The sequence below is a fragment of the Strix aluco genome, chromosome 11, assembly GCF_031877795.1.
Source record: "Strix aluco isolate bStrAlu1 chromosome 11, bStrAlu1.hap1, whole genome shotgun sequence".
NCBI classification, from domain to species: Eukaryota; Metazoa; Chordata; class Aves; order Strigiformes; family Strigidae; genus Strix; species Strix aluco.
The window spans coordinates 3979793-3996874 of NC_133941.1; the positions used below are offsets into that span (position 1 = coordinate 3979793).

General features: G+C 35.2%; 1 protein-coding gene across 4 annotated transcripts in view; it reads right to left on the bottom strand.

Annotated features, from left to right (window-relative positions):
• Positions 1-17082, bottom strand: part of CFAP20DC (CFAP20 domain containing) — an 84561-nt gene that overhangs the window by 49184 nt on the left and 18295 nt on the right. For 3 of the 4 annotated variants that reach the window (XM_074835861.1, XM_074835862.1, XM_074835860.1), the window contains 4 exons: positions 13113-13227; positions 10083-10239; positions 7241-7405; positions 619-755 (listed from right to left, as the gene is read on the bottom strand). In XM_074835861.1, coding sequence (XP_074691962.1) covers positions 619-755; positions 7241-7405; positions 10083-10239; positions 13113-13227 — 574 coding nt within the window. Of the gene's footprint in view, positions 1-618; positions 756-7240; positions 7406-10082; positions 10240-13112; positions 13228-17082 lie in introns of those variants that run through there. The other variant, XM_074835863.1, reaches the window with a different exon arrangement.

Consider the following 17082-nt stretch of genomic DNA (forward strand, 5'->3'; position numbering starts at 1 on the left):
ATTTCTGCTCTGCATCATAGCTGTCATCATAAGGGAAAATATTTACACACACACAAATTTCAGCAGTCTAGAACAAAAAATTCAGAAAAATAAGAATGGTAAGAAAACAAAGAGTAATTTCAGTAGGAAGAGACCTCTGTAGGCCTAATGCTGAAATCAGATCAGCCTGTTCCAGTCAAGTTTTGTTATCTTTGAAAGTTCTGAAATTCCAGAGTCTCCCTGTGACCTTGTTCCAGTACTGAACCACTTCATCGTTATACTGTCAGAGCTTCCCTGTAATTTGGGCCTGCTGCCTCTGGTCCTTTCACTGCACCTCTTAGAAGAATCTGGGCTCTACAACCCTGCATTAGTTGAAAATAGCAACTAGATTCTCCCTTAGCCTTCTCTTCTGTGGGCTGAACAAATCCATGTCATGTGCTGTAGCCACCCAAGCATTTAACTTGCCCTCCACTGGATGTTACCCTGGGGATCCACGACCAAACACAGTACTCCAGACACAGCACTCCAGACACAGCCTCACATCAGTTCTGAAAAAAACCTTTAGTGTGACTCTTCTGCTTGTCAATCTCTGCCTTTGTAGAAGTGCCAGCAGTTTTGTTGTAATTTAAGCCTTCTTACCTCTCCAGATACCTTTGTACTGACTCTTCTGTTTGAAGATGGAGGTGGCCCAAGGATCTTTGATCCAAAAGCAATATGTGATACATCCTGAGTTTTACCGCTGCGTATATTGCCTTGTCCTCTATTAATCAAGCTACCTAAATTAAGCAAAATAATAGGTTAAAAAAATACAGTACTTACAAAGAATAAATATTAATACTTTTTTCAAATCAACTGAAATAAAAGAATTATAAATATGAAACATACATAAAAATTATGTTCCTTATGTTCAATCCCTAGAAATACATAGGAATAGCAAATGCACATTTTATATAAGTGTCAACATACAATCAAGAAACTTTTGGTCTATTATATAGATGTATTTCTAATCTCCTTGCTTTAAAGATTTATTTAAAAAGGGGCTATTTATAAGCACAAAAAAAATTGGTTTGCATGATTGCTTTAGAACTTCAATGAAAACCTAAAGTCTGACAGGAAGAAAAAACAACTCTAATTAATAAATAACAGAATAAATAAATAATAACACAAGAAAACTGAGGCAAGACTGTTCAGGTATCATTCACAGCCCAGAGGAGAACTATTTACGTGTAGCTTGCTTTTTGAAATTACTGAATCTACTGTATTACCAGGGCTGAGCCTAATATTGTAAACACACTCTATTCCTGTTAAAATACTCTATACCTTCCATTATTTATTTTTTACTGTTTAAAAAGTAGATATATTTTTATAATTCTTTTCAAGCATAGAAAATGCCAGTCAGTCTGCAAGACAAACAAAAGTAAACACAGAATGCAGGTGAATCTGCTGAAAAAAAATTAAAAGGGAAAGACAGTAAACCAGTTACATATTAATTTTATCACCAGGGACGTATTAATTTTATCACCATGGTTGCAGAACTGCATATAATATCTATTTTCCTCTTTTTTAATTCTCCAGGACTGTCAGTGAATTCTCCTTTCCAGAGCTGATAAAAAAGGGTTTCTTCACATGAATTAATAGTTAAAATTTACAATGCCTGAAGATTTTTTTCTTGCTACAACTTCAGTGTCAAATTGCTATCTCACTTTAGAGATCTGATACCTTCATAAAGCAATAAAATAGAAACAAAACATTTTGTCGATTCTCCTAAGTATTTTTTATAGAATTATTTAAACTTATTTCTAGATCAGCTTTATTTCCAGTGTCTTCAAGGAAATGAAAAAAAAAGATCATGCATTAGCCACCAAATATCATTATTTACTGTACTAATAAGAACAAAAGAAGCCACTTCCTGCCATTACCTTCTTCCCTTTTTCCTGATGTGACATTTGTTTGCTAACAGCTGCCATTTCACAAGATTAGATGACCTGTCTTGGTTTAACATCAATTTCTTTAATTTGCTGACTACCTTGGGATGTTGTTAGCTCCAATTATAAAAGCTGATTTGCATGAAAATCTCTCTTTATGAACACATTAATTGACTGCAATTAATTACCTACATCTACACATAACAGTATGCTGATGGCATAATGAAATAGTATGTGTAATTAAAAGTGGATGATACTAAAAATAATTTGGGCTTTTGATTATCAAGTAAACGAAAAGTTTAGTGGATAAAAAGAACATTTTCCAATTAAGAGGTACTTAAACACAGCAAAGCTTCCATTTTCAAGAAGTCCAGCTTCTGAAGTTTGTAAAGCATGTCTGCAAGAGCACATGCTATGTTCATAAAATGGGATTAAAAATAAAGATTAAACCTTAAACTGAAGACATTTCATTTTCATGCAGGTCAGGGATGTTGTCATTAATTATTTTACTATATATACCTACAGGTTATATATCTTTCTAGTCTGGAATAAAACTTGAGCCTTGTTTTAAATGAACATTCATTTTCTGTTTAGATATATCATTCACATGATTGTACTCAAATATTTAAGTTTTACAGTCCCTTGCATTCTGATAATTCAGCCAAGTATTGATTTTTGAATACAATCACTGAGAAACTGAATCCCAAAGTTTCCTCTGCTATTTCAAAAGCAAACTTATCATCAAACTTCACAACAGAACTTCGACTTGACTACTTGGGGCAATATAACTCTAAAAATATTATTTTCCCTTTAATATTACAAAAATGGTACTTGCATGTAAAAAAAGCTACGTGTAGTTTAAATAAGTAAATGTATGAAGGGTCTTACTCTAAGCAAAAATTTAAAACCCCTCATATTCATTTCAGCTGCTCTAGGACAAAGACTGCCTTTACTAATGAGGTATATCAAGACAGCAAAAGTTAACAACTTGAAAAAACATCAGCATGGTAGTTTAGTCTGGATGATAAAATCTTTTGAGTTGCTTTTTTCATATTCCCATAAAAGCAGAAGAAAAGAAGTTTAAAAAGTATTTACTTAAACCTTTCATATTATGAAGGTTGTTCTCAAAGAAATTCTTCTTTCAAAGTTTATTTTTCTTTAGAGTTTCATGATATGCTACACCTTAAATACTATTGTTCACTGTAATAGTCTTGTCTTTTATAGTACTAAACTTCACCAGTAGTTATCATTCCCTGTAATTTATCTTATTCTTTTGGTCAATACTTTGCACATGTATTTCCAGAGCATTTTAACAAAAATTGTGGAAATGATTATTCACTGAATCCAAACACTAAAGATGAGAATCCTTAAGACTGAGAAAGTACTAAAAACAGTGGAATAAAAATGTATCTTCATTACCTACAGCACCACTTCTAACATTCCCTACACTGATGAAGATGTGCTGGAAATGGATTCTTTATCTAATTTGCTTGTTCAGACCCACTTCTAAGCTACTTCAGACCTACTTCCTTCTCAAAAGATGTTCTCCTACCCTGTTTTAGTATGATGAATCAATGACTCATAAAGGAGGTACAGAGTAAGGGGAAAATGGAAAACTTCAGTAAGACATTGCTATTATTATGTGGACCAAATTAAAGGCTTAGTCTTGTGTCTTGTACAGAAGCAAATAATAACATGAGAGTAGATGAAAGAGGGTGCCTATAAAGAGAGATTTCACCTGTGTATTTTTCTGTGCTTTAGCAGTAAGATGTTTATGTACTTCTCAAGTTTAAGCTGAAAATAACAATCGATTCAACATTTTAAAAGGGGCAAATTTATCAGTTCTCTATGAAGGACATGAATCAGAGCATACAAAATATTCTCATTTTTTAAAAATTCTCATTTTAAAATCCTCTTTTTTTAAAAGAAAATCCCCCCTTTTTAAGAAGCGCTTGCACATATTCGCACATATTCCAGGATATGTACTGTTGCACATGTATCTAGAGAATAATTTTTTTTTAATAAAAAATAGGGTACAGATTAGTTATGTGTAACTGGATTTACACAAACAGTAATAATCCGAGAATGAGGAAATTATATTTTTGTTATGTTTAGAATTCTAACAATGATACGTACTACTAGTGAAAAATATGGGTTTTATCTACATTGATTTATTTCCTCATTGGAAATACAGCTGATGTCTTCAAAACTCAACAACTGACTTAAAAAACCTGATTTTGTTCAACCACAAAAAAATCTGTCAATAGCTGAAAATTTTATTTCATTCTTTACATAGTTAGCATATGACCACTACTGTTTATGGATAATTTTACAACTATAGAGTTCTATTAATGAACACAATCTATGTCTGTTATTCTATTGCTGTTATTAATGATGATCTATTTAATTACAAAATTGTTTTCATATAATCATAGAATGGTTTGGGTTGGAAGGGATGTTAAACATCATCTAGTCCCAACCCCCTGCCACGGGCAGGGACACCTTCCACTAGCCCAGGTTGCCCAAAGCCCCGTCCAACCTGGCCTTGAACCCTTCCAGGGAGGGGGCAGCCACAGCTTCTCTGGGCAACCTGTGCCAGGGCCTCAACACCCTCACAGGGAAGAATTTCTTCCTTATGTCTAATCTAAATCTACCCTCCAACAGTTTAAAACCGTTATCCCTTGTCCTATCCCTACACCCCTGATCAAGAGACCCTCCCCCCTTTCCTGTAGCCCCTTTAAGTCCTGGGAGGCCGCTCTAAGGTCTCCCCAGAGCCTTCTCTTCTCCAGCTGAACCCCCCCAACTCTCTCAGCCTGTCCTCACAGGGGAGGTGCTCCAGACCCCTGGTCATCTTTGTGGCCTCCTCTGGCCCTGCTCAAGCAGGTCTGTGTCCTTCTGGTGTTGGTGCCCCCAGAGCTGGACCCAGCACTGCAGGGGGGTCTCCCGAGAGCGGAGCAGAGAGGGAGAATCCCCTCCCTCACCCTGCTGGCCACACTGCTCTGGATGCAGCCCAGCACACAGTTGGCTTTCTGGGCTGTGAGCGCATGTTGCTGGCTCATGGTCAGTTTTCCATCCACTGGTATCCCCAAGTCCTTCTCTGCAGGGCTGCCCTCAATCCACTCATTGGTCAGCCAGTTTTAAAGAGATATTATTTTGAATCAAAACATTAAGGACTATAAAGACATTTGCCTTAGTAAAATTTTACTATTGACTTTACTGCAGGTAGAAAGCAATACACAGTTTTAAAACAAAATAATAGCTTTAGTAAAAAGCAGCCAATTGTCTGACCCAAGCCTATTTAAAGCAATTTCACATTCAAATCTTGGCATTTGCTTCTACAGTTCAGTTTCTACTAATTCTTGGTTTACAAATGTCATGTGGACAGACATGCCAATTTAAATATAAAAACACAGGATGTGCTATTCTAGGACAGGCCAATAATCTGTCTAACATCCAGTTTCAAACAATGGCTAAAACCAAACGCTTCAGAAATGGCACAAGATAATTTCAGTAGGGATTTATGAAATAATCTGCCTTCAACCCTGTTCTTAGAGTAAGGTTGGGAAAACCTAGAAGTACAAGATAAAATTTTCCCTTCAGATTTTTACTGGTGCTAAATACAATGGCATGGACATTACTCTTACCCATATAAATGGCCAACTGGTTTTGGAATCATACAAATTTCTTTACTTCACCAGCTTGTTGTAGCAGTGCATTCCATATTTCAATCATATTCTGTGTAACATGGTATTTTCTTCTATCAGTTTTTAATTTTCAACTGCATCATCACATCAAATGATGTCTTGTTTTTGTGCCATGAAAAAGCAGCTTTTATTGAACTTTCTTTGTATCGATAGTTACTTTATAAACTCCTTTAAGTCAATTTTTAATGTTTTCAGCATATCTTAATGTAAGAGTTTTTCATTCAAGCTGCTTTTCTCTGAATCACTTCTCTGTTAAATCTTTTCTGAGATGGTTTAACTGATAATGGATAAAGTATTTCAGATAATAATGCAAAACTGATTTATTAAAGGTTTGATACCTTTTCCATTTCATATGAATTTGAACTTCCTGCTACCCAGCATCTTAGTCTTTTAAAAATGTAGCTACATATTAATCTGAGAGTTGTACTAAGCTCTACCTATGGTGATGATAACCTTCCCTCCTTGAGTCATTTAATTTTGACACTTTAAAGCTTAACTGTAGTTCACATTTCTCCCCAATGTACAATCCTTTGCATTTATCAAAGCTAGATTTACGTGGTATCATGATAGACATTTACCCAGTACAGTGGTCCTGAGCTCATAATTTTTCAACACAGTGTCCACAAGAAATAAAAACAGTAAACTGAAATTTTGTTTAGCAGAATATGACATTTCCTGCATGTTACCTGCTCTGTAGTGTTTTTCATTAAAAAGTACCCAGTGGATTGCCCATTTTACAAGTTTAAAACTCTCTGAAGTCCCACTCTTTATTAACCTAGATTCTGTATCACATGAAAATTTTGCTCCCACATTATTCAAATCTCTCTTGAGATTATTCATAACTATATTAAACAATACAGAGCCTAGAACAAAAAAATTGAGGCCTCTTTGCTGCTAGCCTTCAGCTGTAACTGTATGGACCACTCAGTGGATAAGGAATTGGCTGGATGGTTGCACTCAAAGAGTTGTGGTCAAGGGCTCAATGTCCAAGTGGAGAGCAGTGACGAGTGGTGTCCTCAGGGATGGCTGTTGGGACTGGCGCTGTTTAACATCTTTGTTGGAGACACAGACAGTGGGATTGAGGCACCCTCAGCAAGTTAAGCAATGACACCGAGCTGTGTGGTGCAGTCAACAGGCTGGAGAGAAGGGATGTGCCATCCAGAGGGACCTGGACAGGCCGGGAAGGTGGGACTGTGTGAACCTCATGAAGTTCAACAAGGCCAAGGGCAAGGTCCTGCCCATGGGTCGGGGCAATCCCAATCCCAAGCACAGGCTGGGCGAGGAGTGGATTGAGAGCAGCCCCAAGGAGAAGGACTTGGGGGTATTAGTGGATGGAAAACTGACCATGAGCCAGCAATGTGCGCTCGCAGCCCAGAAAGCCAACAGAAAAGACATGCCTCAAATATTGTTATTATAAATCCCATGTTTGAATTAGAATTGTTCAGGCTGCACATAGATCTCAAACTATAGAACAGACATGTGTATGTGCTCATGATATTACAGTTATAGAAGAGTTGTCATGTTTTATTTTCAAGACACTGGAACTCTTAACATGCACTTTGACAACCCCCCCCATTACTTGTATGTATACTATATCAATCATATTCACAATATTTTAATACAACAGAGTACCTGTTTCTTGCTCTGTTACTGGATATCTCCTGCATTTTAACTCTGGCTTGTGAATTTTAGTCAGGTTCAGCAATTGTGTAACTTGTGGCACATCTGTATTTAGCTGGCAGGCTCGAGGAATAACATCTGTGGGCTCATGTGGCATAAATGGAAGAACACACATATCTAAAATTAAAAAACGTGGGTTTTACTTCACTCTGATGACAAAACAGAATTAAATTTGATTTACGTTATTTGTTAGATTACATATATTTTAGTTCATATGGTTATAACAATTTAATAATTATAGTAATTTGAAAAATTTGCTGCATTTTTAATTTTTAAGACAATAAGCATGTCCATTTTAAAATTATATTGTGCATTTTTTCAGGCCAAAATATTTGAATACATTTAAACTAAGAAAGATGCACCAATGGCTGGAATGGCCATAGTAAATGAACTTCTTTGATTTGGCAAGTGAATAAGCAAAACAGAGTCACAAAATATATTTTGTTAACTTTATTCTAACTTAGTTTTAATTCTAATATTGATATACTGATTTTCAGACAAAATGAACATCTGAAAATGGTATTGATGTCAGTGGGACTGAAGTAGCAAATAGAGTCCCATATATGCAAATAAAGAATCTGACAAGCCTTAATTCCAAACTTTGGACACCATTACACTTTCATGATAAACTAAAAAGCTGTCAAGCTATCTATTCTTCTGACACCAGGCACTAGTAGAATGTGATCTGATTGTCTCTGCTTTCCCTTTGATATCCAATACAGACTGAGTTTATGAAAGTTATTCTTTATGAAGAAAGGTACCCAGAGTCAGAACCATTCCTGATGTTCTCATGCAAATTCCTTCCAAATTTTATAAGACTTGAATATAGTGAGCTAATGAATATTAGCCTCTTTTCCAAGGATAAGAGGAAAATATAACCCCAAAACCAAACATGATTGAGATCCTAATAGAAAAATTCAAGTGTCCCATGTCATATTTCAGTAGTAGACATATTTTTTCAACCATTTATTTACTGCTGTAAGATGGTAAAATTAGTGATAAAAACCCCATATATATAACCTTGAGATTACTATGGAAACCAGAAACTAGGTGTATATCAAGCCTGTATGCCTCAATATCATAGGGCAGAGAAGATAAATTATTTCCTCTTCTATCTCAATGATCTCATACAGAAATAATTTCTTAGTATATATGGTTTAGCCTTTCCACTTGCTATCATTTTAAGAATGCAAAACGTATGGTATACGAGCTACTAAGAAAGAATAACCCACACATTGCACCTTGAAATAACTACTTCTGCCACCAAGGAGGTTTAAGCAAAGAACTTGACCCTCATTACAAGTTGCAATATTATTGCATCCACTGGAGCTCAACTAACTGGTCCAATCATCTGAGAGGAAAAAAACTTTATCAAATCACGATTGTTAACTGAAAGTTAATTAATACTAACAAAAAACTACTATTGTTTTTCTGTAATTCGGTATGAAGTATAGAGTTGTTTTAATACAGCCAAACCCTGAGCTGTAACATAATTTTAAGACTTGCCTAGTCTTAAGGAAAGGAAATTTCCTTAAGATAAGGAAATTCATAAGCATACAGAAAATACTAATGCCCACCAGCTGTGCAATAATCATAGAATTGATAATCCAGTAATTAAAAGTGCAATATTTTACCATGCATACAGTTTATTGAAGCTGTCTACTCATTATGTTAACTACATTTTTGAATTTTGGAACTCATTTAGAACATTTACACACATTTCAAAACCTGTTTAGAACGGAAGAGAGAAAACAATGCACCAACAGAGTTAAATTAAATTATAACCAGTGAGGCCTCTAACTGCAGTTTCTGCTGAGAATTTACCAGATTCTCTCTGTAGTCATTTTTTGAATTATTTTTTCCAACCTCACCAATAAAAAAAAGAGGAGTAATCACAATGATCCCATACTCTCCCTTACTGGTTTAGGTTTTCCAAACGGAAGATACATTTTGTTCATTTTGTTACACTTACAATACTGCTAACTATCCCTCCTTCAGAGACCAGAACTCTTTTTTCATGTGTGTTCTTTAAAAGCCACAAAACAAGAATCTGAATGAATTGAAGCTGAACTACAATAGGGTTCCTCTAAAATAAGAACATGCTAGCCATGCTTTTTCAATTCCTCCTCTATTACTGCAAATATCAGTGAGGAATGAAGTTCTCTCCCTTGGAAAATAATGATTGAGGATTATGATGCTAGTTGGGAGACTGGTAAACTTTTGACCAATATCCTCTATTACATCTATAATCTCTCATTTTCCAGCTCACCACCAGTATTACTTTCCCAGTGAACACATTAGAATAAATGGACTTAAGATCAGAGAGGTGTTTATGATAGTTTCATAGCTCTGTTTCATATAATACTGTTTTGTTACAGTTTTGTCTTGAATTATTTAAATAAGAAATCTTTCATCAGCTGTTAATGTCAAAAATTAAGGAAACAAACAGCAAATATTGCTAAGTTTTTCTCTTTCCTTTCAGACATTCTCTTCTTGACCAAAATCTGATTTCTATCAGCATAAGATACTCTGATTAAAACAAGCTCTCCACCTGATAAATCTTGCCAGAATTTCTTCAGTAAAATACTTCTAAGGAAGTCAATGTTTAAAACAGAGGAGTAACACATATATTTAGTCACCTAAAGCCCAAAATGAACAGATTTAATATGCTGTACTACTACTTTAATTTTCATGAAATCATGCAATCTCTCAAATTGCCAATCTGATGACTAAGAAGCTTTTGATTTTATAATATGAAAGTTATGATTAAGACTATATAGTAATTATAACACACCATCTTCCTCAGCTGTATCTTGAGGCTTGGATTTTAAAGTGAAGATCTTTCTCAGTTTACAGTTAGCCGAAATAATAATTCCATCCAAAGACTGGAAGACAGCTCCTCTGAATATTTCACTGGTGAATGCTACCAAGTCAATACACATATTGCACCACTAGAAAAGAGAAACAATACTCGTTAATAAAGCTCAAAACACTAATCATTGCAGAAGAGTATTAGTGTATATTTTATAAATGAAGTCTCTGTGGAGTATTAGTTTCTCACAGGCCGTGATTCACAATGCATAACATTTTCATATTAAAAAAGATATTGACATATTTGCACTTACAACTATTTATACAAACAAATCAGTACACATGACCTAGGGACTGCTAGCCCAAGTGAGCTCTGTTACCTAGCATATCCCCAATACATTTTGCAGCTAACTTGTGAGAAAGTACATTTTTTGAAGGCTTTCTGGGGAAAAAAATTGTTATTCAATATTACTTCATAAGTTAAATTTACTGCAGCTTAAGCACTCCAAAGGCTTAGTTGGAGATTCTTTGATGATTTCTTTCTGAGATTCATAAGAAAAAGACCTCTCCAAAGCTGGCATCCCTTTCCCACTGAAGACTGTCAGGCAAATTTCTAGTATGGACAAGACCCCAGTTTATCATAACAACTTAAAACTACTTCTTGTTTATAATAAATGTTATCCATTCCTGATAACTCCTTTCCAAAAGACAAATCAGATAATGATGACTACCTAGGTTCCTAAATATCCTACTTAAATACATGTTTTAATTCTCATTAGATGATTGTTCCATTTGTTTCAGGGAACACTGTTAGAACACTAACATCAATGTGCTACACTGTCCTGCACTATTCCAGCAGCTCTTTAAATTCTCTCAGTTTCAAGTTTTTCCAACTTAATTCAACAATTGTATATTGCTGGTTTTTATAATACAGAAATGAGCAGTTACAGGTATCTATTTTGCATGTGAACCATATTACAGTTCCATTACCCTCCTAGAAAAAAAAGAAGTTTCATATAAAACAAGTAATACCAAAAGCAGAAGAACTAACAAAATAAGTTTTTTTGTGGCTTTATGTTTTCCGTTTAGACCCTCTGATGTTTAAACACACGTACGCTCATAGTTGTGGTGTTCCTAACAATTAGTCTCCTCATCGATTCTGGCATTTAGTGAGGGATGAGCTGATACTAACACATCTTCTATAACCAGGAAATAAACAGAGAGGGCCTTGAAGAGAAATGGAACCATTTCAATGAAATTTGCAGAACTGTAATATATTTGATATAATTACTCACGTGTAAAATTTAGCTGACCAATGGATTGAAGTTTTCTTAAGGGAGAAGAATACTAAGACATAATGACTGTACACGCCTCATTTCCTTCTAAAGCTGAGGTAAAAGTACTAGTTCTAAGTGCCAAATAGCAAATATTTTTTGAGAAAAAATGTAGGTGCATACATTACTATTCAGCTTCTAAGTCTGAAATTTTGGAAGGAAAGGAATACTTGTTTTGAAGACACCAAGCAATGGAAAGGAAAACACAGTATTTAATTATAACTGGTATTTCTATTGCTGAGGTTGAAAAATAGCATCATTTGTAAGAATACAACACAGGAAGCTAGCATATGAAAATGTAAACTATGTTCTACTGATGGAACAAACAACATATTATATCCTTGTTCACAACCAATCATACTGATAATAATGATCAGCTTGTATATAGAGTAAGTTAAACTATCAGAGCCATGTAAGCAATCTAATCACTGAAAGCAGCACACTCTCTTCTTTTAAGTAAAAGCAACAATAAAAAGGCAGACAACCATTTAAAAGATGACAGACAGGTATTCAGATATACTGAGAAATACAGACCTACTCTTTAAGGTTGGTAAAGTGTCAAGGTTATTAAAATATTTTTCATTATACCTGATAATTTAGACAGATCTCTGATTAATACTTCATTATCTAAATTAAAATACATAACTGAAGGTCATATTCTGATTGAATTTAACTTGGCGTACATTAATGCATACTTTAATCCTAAAACATTTCTGCTAGCCTGACACCAAGACAAACTAAGTGAAATTATACTGAAGAAATATAATTTGATTTCAGTGGATCTTGAATTAACAGCAACTTCAGGGATATGATCTGATGCATATCCATTTGAAAAAAATCCAACCACTTCTTCCCACAAAGTAGAAAACTCCTGAAATCTAAAATTATCACAGGTGCCTTCACCTAAACTATCTTAAAAGAAGTTGTAACTTTAGAAGTTTTTGTAAAATATTCTCTCTCATGACCAGCCTTAAATCCACAGCTCCTTATTATACTGTGTTATCTTGGTGCATACTTGTGTTTTAAAATATTTGAAATCTAACTATTCTCATCTCCAAATGATTTTCTAAAGCAGTATTTGAGACTTGAGTCTTTACAAGGTTATATGGTAACCATCAGGTTTTGTATCCTGACAGCTATTACCATATGTTGTGGCTGGGCATGGGAGAGATGAAGAGGGAGAATATGATAGCTATTGTTTTATTTTCATCAGTTTGACATATACGTTGTTTTATATATGCCAGAATCTGGAAGAACCTTAAGCACATGAAAGTATAAATCAGCTACAGTCTACCTGCAGCTCCAGTGACTATAAGAAAAGGTCACTGCAGGAGAAGGTAGACATAAACAGGAGCACTATAATGAAGAAGTATCGGGGACACAGAGAACTTCACAGAGGCTGAATAGACAGCAGAAGTGAGAAATAGACACATCACAAACAGCATTAATCTTGGAAAATGGGAATGGACTCCTAATGTTAGAAGAAAGGTAGAAGAGTATTAGCATTAAGTGGTTCTGATACTATCCAGTAGAGGGGACACACACACACGTATTTTGAATTTGCAGGAACTGAATTCTAAACCAAACAGTAATTTCAACAGGTCTATAAACTTACATAAAACGTTTTTGATAAAAAATGTGCTCAACTACAGTTCAAAGAATATTCCCAAGGTACCTACTATTTTGCGCTTGATCATAAACAGAGGAATTTTTGCATGCAGAGGGGTTACAGACAACTCCTTGTGGACTGTTGATAAATACAATCTTCTTTTAATATTTCCTAAATCAGTTATCCTATAAAAGAAAAAGCAGGAGAGAATAGAACAGATCTTTGTCAATTCAATAACCCAGTATCTTTGGGCAATCACAAAAAAACTATTCATATGCAGAACCTTTATGTCAGTGATAGCAAATATGGAATTTAAGAATTACTTCTTTTACAAGATGAGTAATGAGATTTCTTCCTCAAATTCAAACTTGGTGGCTATATTCCTGCATATATAAAATCACTTTACATGCTAATTTTATTTCAACAGTCTACACTCCTTGCTAGACTTCCATAGCCCTTCAGACTATGAAAGAATTCAATTTGTATGAACTAAGAATCCAGTAGCCTTTAATAATCATGCTTGTTTCTGCCCCTTAAGCTTGTGTTATCTTGGGACACGCTGTCACCTGCTAACTAGAAAAACATTATTTGCTTTCTTCTCCTAAAAATGCCTCTGTCATTTTATATAGACTCTTTGTCAGCTTAAAGATAGACACAAGACATTGTCTGTTTTACTTCCTGAGCACATATCTTCAAATGCAAATTATAATACAGAAGTTTATTGCTTACCATTCAGGTCATTTCACAACAACACCAAGGACACTGAAGTTGAACATTTCTAATAGACTCGGACCACAGTCATCACCACAAAGAATAGGTTTCCTTTTAACTGATAAAGAGGCCTATTTTTATGTTCTATTTTCTTGAAGTCTGGTGAGCAGCTGTACTGGTTTTGGCTGGGATTGAGTTAAATTTCACAGTAGCTTGTATAGTGCTATGTTTTAGATTTGTGATGAAAACATTGTTGGTAACATAGGGGTGTTTTAGTTCTTGGTGGGCAGTGCTTACACAGCATCAAGGCCTTTTCTGCTTCTCATGCTGCCCTGCCAGTGAGGAGGCTGGGAGGGCAGAAGGAGTTGGGAAGGGACACGGCCAGGACAGCTGACCCCAACCAGCCAAAGGGATTTCCCAGACCAGATGGCATCATGCTCAGTGATAAAAGCTGTGGGGAAAAAGGAGGAAGGGAGGAAGTTCAGTTATGGTGTTTGTCTTCCCAAGTAACAGCTACATGTGATGAAGCACTGCTTTCCTGGAGATGGCTGAACAGCTGCCTGCCAATGGGAAGTAGCAGATATTTTATGTAGCTTTGGTTGCATGTGAAGCTTTTGCTTTACCTATTAAACTGTCTTTATCTCAATCCACAAGTTTTTGCATTTTTTCCCTTGTGATTCTCTTCCCTCATCCCACTGCAGGGGGAGTGAGAGAGCAGCTGGGTGTCGTTTAGCTGCCTACTAAGGTTAAACCACAACAGCAGCACAACCTTGATACCCCCAGGCAGTCCTACCTTACTATACCAGAGAACAGACATTACTTTAAAGGCTGCAATCTGTATGGGGAAATAATGATTAATTTACCTATTATTTTTGATAGCCTATTTCTAACAGATGGGTATTTCTCTGTAATTAGCAGCCCCTCTGAGAAGATGACAAACAATTACAGTAACACTAAGTAGTGACAGAAAGTTGTTTGTTAAAAATAATTACTCATAATCATTATATTTAAATGCTGGGTTTTACTTTAAAATTGTGAGACTGCCCTGTAGCTTTTTTTTTTTTTAATCACTGAAAGCACTTTTTTCATTAGTAAGGACTAACTGTAGCTTAACTAATGAAATGTTGTCACCCAAAATTTTCAGACAAACACCCTGAAATGTTCTTAGATTTCCTTAGGTCAACTAAGGAGGGCATTAACTCTGGAGCAAGTTACATACTTTACCTGGTTTTGGCAATTTGAGAATTCAACCAAGTACAAAATATACTGCAAGTATGTAAACATCAAAAGGTTTTACTAGTACAGGAGAGGAAAACACAGGAGCACCTTCTTGTTTCCACAGAGTTATTAAGATGATCATGCAAAGCAAACAAAGTCTATTAGCTTTCCAGAACTTGTTGATACTTTCCTCTCCCTTGCAGACAATCTGATCTTGTCTATTCATCCTCATAACATGGGTGGGCAAATGAAAACAAAGTGGAAGAATCTACTAGCTGTTTCATTTTGAAAGACTAGCAGTTCCTCTCATAAATCACATGCACTTCAAAGGCACAAATCTCACTACTGTGCCGCAGGAAGAACATTATATCCTCACCACTGCTATCGTTTGACACAGCAGATTTCAGTATCAGCTGCACATATATTTATGGATGGATGAATAATACCATCGAGTCCTTGAAAAGTGATTTCATCAGAAGACCTCAAAGTGTCTTCAGTGCTAGCATTCTGGGCTTGATCTTACTTTTGAAGAAATTTAAGCAAGATGTGAAATAATTCACCTAAGATCATGAGCAAGTTGGCTGCACAGCTAAGCCTGTGCCCCAGATCAAGGCTTAGTTCCATCCATCACTTTGCTTCTCGCATACACTTTGATGAAAAACCTATGGATGTAGTTTCCAGAAATTCTTCATTCTGTTCTAAATCTTGATGTTCAGAAGTGCTAAGAAATTGAGGCACCAAAGAACTTCAAAGAATTTAGTGGTTGCTTGAAACTCCCCTAGATCTCCTGGTTGTGTAGAGATGAGCAACTGTGCTAAGGAATCAGGTAGTTGCAGTAACCCGAGTGCTGAAACACAAATACAAATACTACTCCTAATGAAACCCAAACTCCGTAATTCTCAAGGGAGAATGTTGCTTTGAATGATGCTACAACAAAGCAGTAGGAGCCTAGACTTAAGTCATGCATATCTCCAAACAACTGGCAATAAAAACTTAAGTTCACTTTATAATATTAGTTCAATAGGTTTAAATTTTATTATTTATTTTTATATGAATAGTTTTATCTTTCTCCCTCCTGAAAAATATTAGGTACCTTAGCAATAAAAAGGCCATTAGTAAATGTACAGCTCAGTTACATTCTGAAGTGCAATACTAAACACCTTCATTTAGAAAAAAATACACACGTTTATATCAGACACTGTCATAAGTCTAAAATAAGATTTTTTTTGTAATGGTATGTATGCTGTAAAAAAGCAGCAAACCTTGGATATATAGTTATCGCACCTAAAGAAGCTTAAAATTTATTTCAGTATATAAATTTAAAACAATAAAAATATTTATATTCTACAGGCAAAAGTAGGTGAAACGTTTGAAGAACAGGCAAAATTGGAGAAAGAAGATGGTGTTAGAATTCTTTAAAATAACTTATTTTCTGGGAGAAGAAAGATAATTATTTGAGAGTGGGTGTAACTTTCAGACTCTTCAGTTACATTGCTTCTTGGAAAATAAAAACAAAACAAGTGTCTGATGAAACTCTTTTCTGAAGTAATTCAGACAACGGGAGTTAGAACATTAGAACTCTCACTTGTAAAATGACTCAAGAGTACTTGTGGTGAAACTCAACCATTTTTTTTTTCTGTTATCAAAAAGCATGACCTATGTTAAACCTACAAAGGCAAGAAACATCTGCAGCACACATCCTGATTTTCAAAGATGCATTAAAGAAATCTATATAGGAGTTAATGTATTTTTATTATGTCTGTGCTTGAGTATTTATATCTAAGGGTCAGACATGTGATAGAAAAGTAATGAGACCATGTTGAGAAAAATGAGGTAGTCAACAGGAAAATCAACCTCATTTATAATAATATTCCTGTGATCAGCAGGTGCATAACTCTCCCAGTTATGGTCATTAACTGCATTCATTTCACACTTAACATCTACATTTGCAAACGATTTGAAAGTAAAATTACCTTCCAATTCAATTTTCAATTTTATTTTATATCTTCAACTTTGATTGACTATTCTCCTCACAATGGTAACTATAGTGAGATTGCAAGTAAATGGTACCAACTACCCAAGAGTACAGATAAACTCATCTTCTCAGATTA